Source organism: Salvelinus alpinus, chromosome 20 (assembly GCF_045679555.1).
Source record: "Salvelinus alpinus chromosome 20, SLU_Salpinus.1, whole genome shotgun sequence".
NCBI lineage: Eukaryota > Metazoa > Chordata > Actinopteri > Salmoniformes > Salmonidae > Salvelinus > Salvelinus alpinus.
Genome location: NC_092105.1, coordinates 48,165,265 through 48,177,800, shown reverse-complemented (window position 1 = coordinate 48,177,800; position 12,536 = coordinate 48,165,265). Strand labels below are relative to the sequence as shown.

The window sequence follows — 12,536 nt, the reverse complement described above, 5'->3', positions numbered from 1 at the left end:
AATATGAAGTACATAATTTGACTTGCCACCGAGCTGCCTGTAACCCCTTTACAGTGTTGTGTTATTTGTTTGTGAATACCTGACTGACCAAAAAAACGACCTAGCATGCCATTGGAGGAGACTGATAAATTGGTGTTTAAGGCTATCATGTCATAGGTACAGTGTACTATAAAGGCTTTATATATACTATGTTTGAGTGCTTTGTTATTAAGGTCATATAACTTTTAAAGACAGGAAATGCAAATGATTATTATCTATAATCCAATAAATAACTGCAACAAAGTCAAAGCAATTGTAGGTGAAATCAATTATTTGTATTACTTGGTTATCATTTTATTTGTATGATGGAGTTAAGATCTGTTATCCCACCCAAGCAATGAATAGTTGACCTATACTACAGAAAATAATAAGGAGAAATGGAGCTACACGCACCATCACGAGGTCAAAGATGTTTGGCTGAATTTTGACACCACATTTGGCCACGAAAACAGTGGCCTGTTTGTGCCATTAGACTTACAAGCTGGGGCTTCCCAATGCACGGGCTCCAATGTTGTAAAAAGAAGCGGTAAAAATAACAGTGCCTTTTGTGTTCAATATTACTGGGTCGACGCTGTGTATCACGCTATGGCAACAATAGCCTATGTATGATAATAATATTTAGGTATTTTGGCATGCTGTGGGACAGGCAACTCAGTGAAGGAGTCCACATTATTCCAAAGCAGAGCAATATTATTATCCCCAGCTGGACGAATCGATTTATACAGCCTTTTTTTTTAAATGCTAGTGACCAATTACATTGCAAGTGCATCTATTCTCAACCTGCACTGTTCAGCTGTAACTAAAGCCGAAACCCGCTCATTACAAGGCCAAGCATTAAACAGAGACTGACCATTCCCGTCAGTTCAACGTCTCGTTTTTATGTGCATTTGGTTGAGCTGTCAACTAACCTAAATTTCACGTGAAATCAAGAAACCATTTCAACATGTCATTGGATTTAGGTAAAACATTGGTTGAAAAAAATACTAAATGTCCTTACGTTTATATATTTCTGCAAATCCAATCAGTTTTCCTGATTGATTCAACGTCTTCACATATATTTTTGGGGTTAAAATGACGTGAAACAAGGTTGATCCAACCAGTTTTTGCCCAGTGGGTTGTGTCGGTCGGAAAAGAAACCACAAGCCTTTCTCTACTCTATCTATCTCGCTCTCTCTCTCCTCCAATCAGCGTTGTAATAATTACCGAGACCCACTCGCCCTCTTTCGCATCTAACACCACGTGATCATACCCAGACTTCTAACCTGCTGCTGGTGCGCGCAACGCGGATTCCAGATATATAGAGATGAGGCGAGCGCAATTGACGGACTCACTGAGCGTCTGAACACAACTAGACGACCACTTATCATGGAAGCCCGTGGCATTTCTGGATATTACTAGGACACGTCGCCGCTTCGAAACCGTGGGATATAAATATTCTTTGTTTCTATTTCTCCCTTCCAACCCCCCCTTTTTTATTTGTTATTTTCTATCCTCATGGGGTGAACATCGTTCCTCTTCCTGCCCGTCCTCTTACGCTGATTTACCTGGCTAACTTCCCCCCAACACTATCCCACACCCTCCATCGCCCCACTCCCCCAACCCCCTTCATATTGTAGCTGCACCACCTTGGATCGGGCGGAACCCGTTGATTCATCACTTCATGGGGCTCACTTTCTTGCACGGAAAATGTCCCTTTCTTTGTCACTGAGCGCCCCTCTGAAACAGCCAACGTCTGGACCGGAGTTGTTGGTGCGTGTCTACCACTTCTGCCCAGCTCGCTTGTGTAGTCGGGGAACGCCGCTGATCTGAGATGGGTCTGTCGGTGGCGGCAGAGCCCCGACGCCCGAACCAGTGGACCCGGACAGTGGGAGATTGGGTCTGGATCACCGTTGTTTCGTTTCTCGCCACTTTACCTGTAGAGCAACTTTGCGCTTTCCCGTCTTCCCTGAGCGACTGTCAGACGCCTACCGGCTGGAACTGCTCTGGTAAGAACACCGATAAGTCGGGGGCATTTATTTGGGCTACATTATTATTGTGTATTTTCTGTCAGTTCCAGGTGTGCAGCGTAGTGCGCAGCGCGACTGTAACGGTCGTAATGGTAATAACCTAGTCCGCATGCATATGGGAATTTGGACAGGAAAGCTAATAAATGATCGAGGACAGTATCTGCAAATAGCATCGTTTGGGTTTTAGAGAAAACATTCTTCCAAATTGTCGACGAGTGAGGAGGGTCATCAGCCCTTGAGATGTCGGGAATTTCAGGTTTTCCTAAGGTCCCCTTATATTACAATAGTCTATGGTTTTCTCATCGAAACCCTACACATACATTCATTTACAAACAAATGATGCTAATGAACATTTTCTAAAACGGTACAATGATGCAAATGTACATGACATGAAATATTTACCTTTCTTGCATTGTTGTTTAGCTTAATTCATGAATTAGCCTAAATTGGCTATTATTATGAACATGTTTTTTTTAATTATTATTATAGGTCTATTGTTATTATTAGTCGCTGTCAATGTTTAATTGCTATTATTTCTCAGCATCGGTTCATTACTTGAGGAATTCAAGTGCCACATTCTAGTTGATATTTTAGACTCCCGAGTCTACAGTGGTCTGAAATCCTCCTAGACATTTATATAAATGTCTACACGTTTTATTGATTCGTGTTATGCTAATAACTCATTAATCTTGTGAGCAATTGGAAATGTGACTCCAAGTTTAACCTACACCAACGATTTATTTTACCCATCACACACACAACTATGCATTTTTTCGCTATAGGCTGCTACAAACCATTTATATTGCCTAGTCTATTTTACTAGAATATAATATATTATTGTTAGATAGATATTATCAGTGTATATACATACACTTTCCATGACATAGACTGACCAGGTGAGTCCAGGTGAAAGCTATGAATCCTTATTGATGTCACTTGTTAAATCCACTTCAATCAGTGTAGGTGAAGGGGGAAGACAGTTTAAAGAAAGATTTTCAAGCCTTGAGACAATTGAGACATGGATTATTATATATGTCAAATTAAACTTTATTTTCCACATGCGCCGAATACAAGTGTAGACTTTAACGTGAAATGCTTACTTATAAGCCCTTAACCAACAGTGCAGTTCAAGAAGAAGAAAATATTTACCAAGTAGACTAAAATAAAAAAGTAATAATAAAAAGTAACACAATAAGATTAACAATAATGAGGCTATATACAGGGGACACCGGTACTGAGTCAGGGGTACAGGCTAGTTGAGGTAATCTGTACATGTAGGTGGGGGCGAAGTGACTATGCAAAGGTAACAAACAAACAGCGAGTAGCAGCAGTGTACAAGGGGGGTAGGGGTAGAAGCTGTTGAGGAGCCTTTTGGTTCTAGACTTGGCGCTCCGGTACCGCTTGCCGTGCGGTAGCAGAGAAAACAGTCTATAACTTGGGTGACTGAAGTCTCTGACAATTTTATGGGATTTCCTCTGACACTGCCTATTATATGGCAGGAATTTTGGCCCCAGTGAAGTACTGGGCCGTTCGCACTACCCTCTGTAGCGCCTTACGGTCAGATGCCGAGCAGTTGCCATACCAGGCGGTGATGCAACTGGTCAGGATGCTCTCGATGGTGCAGCTGTAGAACCTTTTGAGGATTTGGGAGCCCATGCCAAATCTTTTCAGTCTCCTGAGTGGGAAATGGTTTTGTCGTGCCCTCTTCACGACTGTATGTGCGAGCAAGACAAAAGATTTAAGTGCCTTTGAACAGGGTCCACCACCCAATGGACATCCGTGAAACTAAATATTAGGAAGGTGTTATTATTGTTTTGTACACTCAGTGTATTATTTTTTATTTATTTTTATTTCACCAGGTAGGCAAGTTCTCATTTACATTTGCGACCTGGTCAAGATAAAGCAAAGCAGTTCGACACAGAGTTACACATGGAGTAAAACAAACATACAGTCAATAATACAGTAGAAAAATAAGTCTATATACAATGTGAGCAAATGAGGTGAGAAGGGAGGTAAAGGCAAAAAAAGGCCATGGTGGCGAGGTATATACAATATAGCAAGTAAAACACTGGAATGGTAGATTTGCAGTGGAAGAATGTGCAAAGTAGAAAAAATGGGGTGCAAAGGAGAAAAATAAATACAGTAGGGGATGAGGTAGTTGTTTGGGCTAAATTATAGATGGGCTATGTACAGGTGCAGTAATCTGTGAGCTGCTCTGACAGCTGGTGAGGGAGATAAGTGTTTCCAGTTTCAGAGATTTTTGCAGTTCGTTCCAGTCATTGGCAGCAGAGAACTGGAAGGAAAGACGACCAAAGGAGGAATTGGCTTTGGGGGTGACCAGTGAGATATACCTGCTGGAGCGCGTGCTACGAGTGGGTGCTGCTATGGTGACCAGTGAGCTGAGATAAGGCGGGGCTTTACCTAGCAGAGACTTGTAGATAACCTGTAGACAGTGGGTTTGGCGCCGAGTATGAAGCGAGGGCCAACTAACGAGAGAGTGAGTACAGGTCGCAATGGTGGGTAGTATATGAGGCTTTGGTGACAAAACGGATGGCACTGTGATAGACTGCATCCAATTTATTGAGTAGGGTATTGGAGGCTATTTTGTAAATGACATCGCCGAAGTCCAGGATCGGTAGGATGGTCAGTTTTACGAGGGTATGTTTGGCAGCATGAGTGAAGGATGCTTTGTTGCGAATTAGGAAGCCAATTCTAGATTTAACTTTGGATTGGAGATGTTTGATGTGAGTCTGGAAGGAGAGTTTACAGTCTAACCAGACACCTAGGTATTTGTAGTTGTCCACATATTCTAAGTCAGAAGCGGGCAGGTGCAGGCAGCGATCGGTTGAATAGCATGCATTTAGTTTTACTTGTATTTAAGAGCAGTTGGAGGCCTCGGAAGGAGAGTTGTATGGCATTGAAATATTATTATACTGCATTATATATACAGTACCGGTCAAAAGTTTTAGAACACCTACTCATTCAAGGGTTTTTCTTTATTTTTACTATTTTCTACATTGTTGAATAATAGTGAAGACATCAAAACTATAAAATAACATATGGAATCATGTAGGAACCAAAAAGTGTTTTAACAAGTCAAAATATATTTTATATTTGACATTCTTCAAAGTAGCCACCCTTTGCCTTGATGACAGCTTTGCACACTCTTGGCATTCTCTCAACCATCAACTGGAATGCTTTTCCAACGGTCTTGAAGGAGTCCACACATATGCTGAGCACTTGTTGGCTGCTTTTGCTTCACTCTGCGGTCCAACTCATCCAAAGCCATCTCAATTGGGTTGAGGTCGGGTGATTGTGGAGGCCAGGTCATCTGATGCAGCACTCCATCGCTCTACTTCATGGTCAAATAGCCCTTACACAGCCTGGAGGTGTGTTGGGTCATTGTCCTGTTAAAAATCAAATGATAGTCCCACTAAGCGCAAACCAGATGGGTTGGTGTATCGCTGCAGAATGCTGTGGTATACCTGCTGGTTAAGTATGCCTTGAATTTTAATAAATCACTGACAGTTGGAACGAAACATTTCAAATTTGACCTCATCAGGCCAAAGGACAGCTTTCCACCGGTCTAATGTCCATTGCTCATGTTTCTTGGCCCAAGCAAGTCTCTTCCTATTATTGGTGTCCTTTAGTAGTGGTTTCTTTGCAGCAATTCGACCATGATGGCCTGATTCACTTAGTCTCCTCTGAACAGTTGATATTGATGTGTCTGTTACTTGAACTCTGTAAAGCTTTTATTTGGTGCTGGTAACTGAACTTATCTTCTGCAGCAGAGGTAACTTTGGGTTTTCCTTTCCTTTGGCGGTCCTTATGAGAGCCAGTTTCATCATAGCGCTTGATGGATTTTGCGACTGCACTTGAAGAAACTTTCAAAGTTCTTGAAATGTTCCGTATTGACTGACCTCCATGTCTTGAATTAATGATACTGTTGTTTCTCTTTGCTTATTTGAGCAGTTTTTGCCATAATATGGAGTTGTTCTTTTACCAAATAGGGCTATCTTCTGTATACCACCCCTACCTACCACCCCTACCTTGTCACAACACAACTGATTGGCTCAAACACATTAAGAAGGAAAGAAATTCCACAATTTAACTTTTAACAAGTCACGCTTGTTAATTGAAATGCATTCCAGGTGATTACCACATGAAGCTGGTTGGGAGAATGCCTAAAGTGTTAAAAGCTGTCATCAAGGCAAAGGTTTGCTACTTGGATGAATCTCAAATCTAAAATATGTTTAGATTTCTTTTACACTTTTTTGTTTTCTACATGATTCCATGTGTTATTTAATAGTTTTGATGTCCTCCCTATTATTCTACAATGTAGAAAATAGTAAAATTAAGAAAAATCTTGGAATAAGTAGGTGTGTCAACTTTTGACTGGTTCTGTATGTACACTACCGTTCAAAAGTTTGGGGTCACTTAGACATTCCTTGTTTTTGAAAGTAAAGCACATTTTTTGTCCATTAAAATAACATTAATTTGATCAGAAATACAGTGTAGACATTGTTAATGTTGTACATGACTACTGTAGATGGAAACAGCAGATTTTATATGGAATATCTACATAGGCGTGCAGAGGCCCATTATCAGCAACCATCACTCCTGTGTTCCAATGGCACGTTATGTTAGCTAATTCAAGTTGATAATTTTAAAAGGCTAATTGATCATTAGAAAACCCTTTTGCAATTATGTTAACACAGCTGAAAACTGTTGTTCTGATGAAAGAAGCAATACAACTGGCCTTCTTTAGACTAGTTGAGTATCTGGAGCATCAGTATGCAAGAAATTGCAAGAAGTTGCCAAGAAACTGAAGATCTCGTACAACGTTGTGTACTAATCCCTTCACAGAACAGTGCAAACTGACTCTAACCAGAATAGACAGAGGAGTGGGAGGCCCCGGTGCACAACTGAGAAAGAGGACAAGTACATTAGAGTGTCTAGTTTGAGAAACAGACACCTCACAAGTCCCCAACTGGCAGCTTCATTAAATAGTACCCGCAGAACACCAGTCTCAACGTCAACAATGAAGAGGCGACTCTGGGATCCTGGCCTTCTAGGCAGAGTTGCAAAGAAAAAGCCATATCTCAGACTGGCAAAAAAATAAAATATTAATATGGGCAAAGTAAGATGTTGCTTCAATACAGTATATCCACATAATTTTCCTACCTCATGATGCCATCTATTTTGTGAAGTGCACCAGTCCCTCCTGCAGCGAAGCACCCCCACAACATGATGCTGCCACTCCAGTGTTTCACTGTTGGGATGGTGTTCCCTTTTTCCTCCAAACATAACGATGATCATTATGGCCAAACAGTTCTATTTTTGTTTCATCAGACCAATGGACATTTCTCCAAAAACTTCAATCTTTGTCCCCATGTGCAGTTGCAAAGCGTTGTCTGGCTTTTTTTATGGCGGTTTAGGAGCAGTGGCTTCTTCCTTGCTGAGCGGCCTTTCAGGTTATGTCGATATAGGACTTGTTTTACTGTGGATATCGATACTATTGTATCTGTTTCCTCCAGCATCTTCACAAGGTCCTTTGCTGTTGTTCTGGGATTGATTTGCACTTTTCGCAACAAAGTACGTTCATCTCTAGGAGACAGAACGTGTCTCCTTCCTGAGCGGTATGACAGCTGCGTGGTCCCATGGTGTATATACCTGCTTACTATTGTTTGTACAGATGAACGTGGTACTTTCAGGCGTTTGGAAATTGCTCCCGAGGATGAACCAGACTTGTGGATTTCTACATTTTTTTTTTCTGAGGTCTTGGCTGATTTCTTTAGATTGTTTCATGATGTCAAGCAAAGAGGCACAGAGTTTGAAGGTAGGACTTGAAATACATCCACAGGTACACATCAAATGATGTCAATTAGCCTATCAGAAGCTTCTAAAGCCATGACATAATTTTCTGGAATTTTCCAAGCTGTTGAAAGGCACAGTCAACTTAGTGCATATAAACTTCTGACCCACTGGAATTGTGATACAGGGAATTATAAGTGAAATAATCTGTCTGTAAACAATTGTTGGAAAGATTATTTGTGTCATGCACAAAGTAGATGTCCTAACCGACTTGCCAAAACTATTGTTTGTTTACAAGAAATGTGTGGAGTGGTTGAAAAACCAGTTTTAATGACTCCAACCTAAGAGTATGTAAACTTCCGACTTCAACTGTGTGTATGTGTGTATATATATATATATATATATATATATATATATATATATATATACACACACATACATATATACTGTATGTGTGTGTAGCCTATTTGTCTGTTGTTTACGGTATGGGGAAATATAGCCTTTTCTTTTTATCTCCCACGTGCTGTTCCGTTACCTAGTGTTCTTGAGAATATGAACCGTACCGCTTTTTTATAGCCCGGAGTACACTTGTTTTCCCTTTTCGGTGCCAAACCGATAAAACCATGGGCGGGAGGCTGTAAAGCATGACTGTGTGCCATCCTGCCTTTGTAAATCATCTGACTGTGCCAACGTCAATGTTTTCTGTCGCATTTCCATGTTTGAAACCTAAAATAGCCTCAACCCTTTTCGCCACATTTGATAACAATAAGTAAGTGCAAGCATTAGCCTATATCCACTTATTTTGCACTGTGCAATTATCACTGTTATTTAGCCTGTAGTCTACATAAAATGCACAATGATTGTGATGAGAATTAATTATTTTCTTTAATCCATACTCTAGGACCTGTATTGTCTTCAGCTAATTTCCTTCATAAGCAGTAATATGAATGTAGGCCTACTTGAGATAAACACTCTCCAAATCTCCATTCCTTTTACCCATCAGGTTGCCTATTACCACACACAACATTTTAATGGATAAGCAAATAGGCACAGGATTTGTATTTTTAGCAAGAATGTTCTACACTACACATTTGAGTGTAAATGCATGCAGAGCATCAACTGAAAACGGTAAGCTGAGAGATCTGAATGCTTAAAGCCAACATTCAATATGTGGCCAATGTTGCCAGAGTAACAGGTTGGGATGGTAATCTTGGGAGTATATGACTAAAGATGCTCTCCTGCATTTTATGTCCCATTTCCTCAGCCAGTGAAGAATGATGGGTTGAATCCCAAATGGCATCCGATTCCCTATGTAGTGCACTACTTTTGTACGCTATATAGGGAATATGGTGCCATTTGGGACGCAACGTGGTTTCTAAACTATTACTGGGCCGCTGTAGGTAATTTGGTCAACGCTCTGTCGTTTATCAACCCCGGTTTGCATCCCTCGTTTCTCTGTAATGGACTAGACTTAAGAGACTTATTTTAGTCTGGATAGGGTTGCCTTTTTTACATCCTGAATGTCTATCTTATTAATGGCTTCATAGAGCTACTTTCACTAGTACTCAACTGTTTTGTAGGCTGTAAACTTTGTAACTGTGATGTGATTTATCGCTCTCTCTCGCTCTCTCGCTCTCGGCTTAGCCAAATTGTCGAATTCAGTGATTGTGTTGGTGAAGATGAATGCGTTGTTGTTGATGATGATGAAGATTAGGTGTCTCCGCACTCAAACCCATCCTCTTAGGTGGGCTGTGTCTGAGCTTTCACACCTCCCAACCCTACCCCTCCCACACCCATACAATTAGCAAATTAAAATGTAACAAGTCACACATTGTACATTATGAACATGAACGGTAATCCTCATTGACGCAAAACACTGAACCCCTAAATAGCAGCTTGACTTAATGGAAGATGTTTCCCTCGTCATGGTCTATTTAAACTGATGATTTAATGAATACATGTTTTCAACACCAAGTCTGTGGCTGATTGGCATTACAATGAAAATAATTTTATTGCAAAGCTAGAAATGCATTGTATTTTTCATTATAGCCTTCTACAATGAACAAAGGATTGTGTGTCCCTGGTGTGAATAATTCATTGACTGTGCTTGGATAATGTACATGATCAGAGAATGAGAGAGAGAATAATTTGGCAAAGATGATGACATCGTATTATTTTGATATTGTATTACTGGTCTTGGTAGGCAATGAGTTGGTCGTATCTGGAAGGCCCGCATGGTGCTTGGATAGGCAGAAGAGATGAAAAGATTAAAGATCTTTTGTTTTGTTCATAGTTAGATCCCAAATTATATTGCATCTGAACTGTTACCCTAAAGACGTAAGACACCGTGGCATTAGAACTGATAAACAAAACTGTAACTCTCTGTGAATAAGGAGTCATTGGTTTAACAAGTGGTAAAGTTTACAGATATTTACACAAGCTGGTGAGACTCTGTTGATACAGTCAGAGTTTATATTGCACTTTAGTAGCAACCACAGAATCAGTTTCCCAAGCTCAGAGGATAGAGGTGGAAATCATTCTCCTCACAAGTGGCCTACATCTACAAAGTGGCCTACGTCTACGTGAATTACAGTGCCTTCAGAAAGTATTCATACCCCTTGGCTTATTCCACATTTTGTGTTACTGCCTGAATTCAAAATGTATAAAAAAAATAAACCCATCTACACACAAAACCCATCTACACACAATACCTCATCATGACAAAGTGAAAACATATTGAAAATGTATTGAAAATGAAATACAGAAATATCTCATTTATATTAGTATTCACACCCCTAAATCAACAGGTTAGAATCACCTTTGGCAGCGATAACAGCTGTCTTTCTGTGTAAATCTCTAAGAGCTTTCCACACCTGGATTGTGCAATATTTGCCCATTTTGTTATTTTATAAATTCTTCAAGCTCTGTCAAATTGGTTGTTGGTCATTGCGAGACAATTATTTTCAAGTCTTGCTATAGATATTCAACCAGATTTAAGTCAAAACTGTAACTTGGCCACTCAGGAACTTTCACTGTCTTCTTGGTAAGCAACTGCAGTGTAGATTTGGCCTTGTAATTTAGCTTATTGTCCTGCTGAAAGGTTAATTAATCTCTAAGTGTCTGGTGGAAAGCAGACTGAACCAGGATTTCCTCTGGGATTTTTCCTGTGCATAGCTCTATTCCTGTCACACCCTGAACATATTAAGCTGTTTTTTCTCTGTGTTGGTTGGGGCGTGATAGTGACTAGGGTGGGTCATCTAGGTGTTTGTATGTCTATATTGGCCTGGTTCCCAATCAGAGACAGCTGTTTATCGTTGTCTCTGACTGGGGATCATATTTACGCAGCAATTTCCCCTTTGTGTTTCGTGGGATCTTGACTATGTTTAGTTGCCTGTCTGCACTATTTTGTATAGCTTCACGTTTCGTTCGTTTATTTTGTTGTTTTGTTCGGTGTTCCTTTATTAAAGAGAATGTACGAATACCACGCTGCGCCTTGGTCCATTCCATATGACGATCGTGACAATTACGTTTATATTTTATCCTGAAAATCTCCACAATTACAAGCATACCCATAACATGAGCAGCCACCACTATACTTGAAAATATGGAGAGTTGTACTCAGTAATGTGTTATTGGGTTTGCCCCAAACAACACTTTATTCAGGACAAAAAGTGAATTGCTTTGCCACATTTTTGTACAATATTACGTTAGTGCCTTGCATACAGGATGCAAGGATGTTTTGGAATAGTTTTACAGTGGCTTGCGAAAGTATTCACCCCTCTTGGCATTTTTCAAATTTTTTTTGCTTTACAACCTGGAATTAAAATAGATTTTGGGGGGATTTGTATCATTTGATTTACACAACATGCCTACCACTGAAGATGCAAAATATTTTTCTATTGTGAAACACACATAAAATAAGCCAAAAAACAAAACTTCAGCATGCATAACTATTCACTCCCCCAAAGTCAATATTTTGTAGAGCCACCTTTTGCAGCAATTACAGCTGCAAGTCTCTTGGGGTATGTCTTGTATAAGCTTGGCACACCTAGCCACAGGGATTTTTGCCAATTCTTCAAGGCAAAACTGCTCCAGTTCCTTAAAGTTGGATGGGTTCCACTGGTGTACAGCAATATTAAAGTCATACCACAGATTATCAATTGGATTGAGGTCTGGGCTTTGACTAGGCCATTCCAAGACATTTAAATGTTTCCACTTAAACCACTCGAGTGTTGCTTTAGCAGTCTGCTTAGGGTCATTGTCCTGCTGGAAGGTGAACCTGCTTTCCAGTCTCAAATCTCTGGAAGACTGAAACAGGATTCCCTCAATAATTTCCCTGTATTTAGCACCATTGATCATTCCTTAATTTCTGACCAGTTTCCCAGTCCCTGCCGATAGAAAACATCCCCACAGCATGGTGGGGATGATGTTCTCTTGGTGATGCGAGGTGTTGGGTTTGCGCCAGACATAGCGTTTTCCTTGATGGCCAAAAAGTTCAATTTTTGTCTAATCTAACCAGAGTACCTTCTTCCATATGTTTGGGGACCTCCCACATGCCTTTTGGCAAACACCAAATGTGTTTGCTTATTATTTTCTTTAAGCAATGGCTTTTTTCTGCCCGCTCTTCCGTAAAGCCCAGCTCTGTGGAGTGTACGGCTTAAAGTGGTCCTATGGACA

At 40.4% G+C, this 12,536-nt stretch overlaps 1 protein-coding gene across 1 annotated transcript in view; it reads left to right on the top strand.

Annotated features, from left to right (window-relative positions):
* Positions 1-1,309: 1,309 nt before the first annotated feature.
* LOC139547030 (tomoregulin-2-like) overlaps positions 1,310-12,536 on the top strand; it is a 198,434-nt gene continuing 187,207 nt past the window's right edge. Inside the window, exon 1 of the mRNA XM_071356078.1 lies at positions 1,310-2,024. Within this exon, the coding sequence (XP_071212179.1) occupies positions 1,850-2,024 (175 nt within the window). The 5' untranslated portion in view covers positions 1,310-1,849. The remainder of the gene's footprint in view (positions 2,025-12,536) is intronic.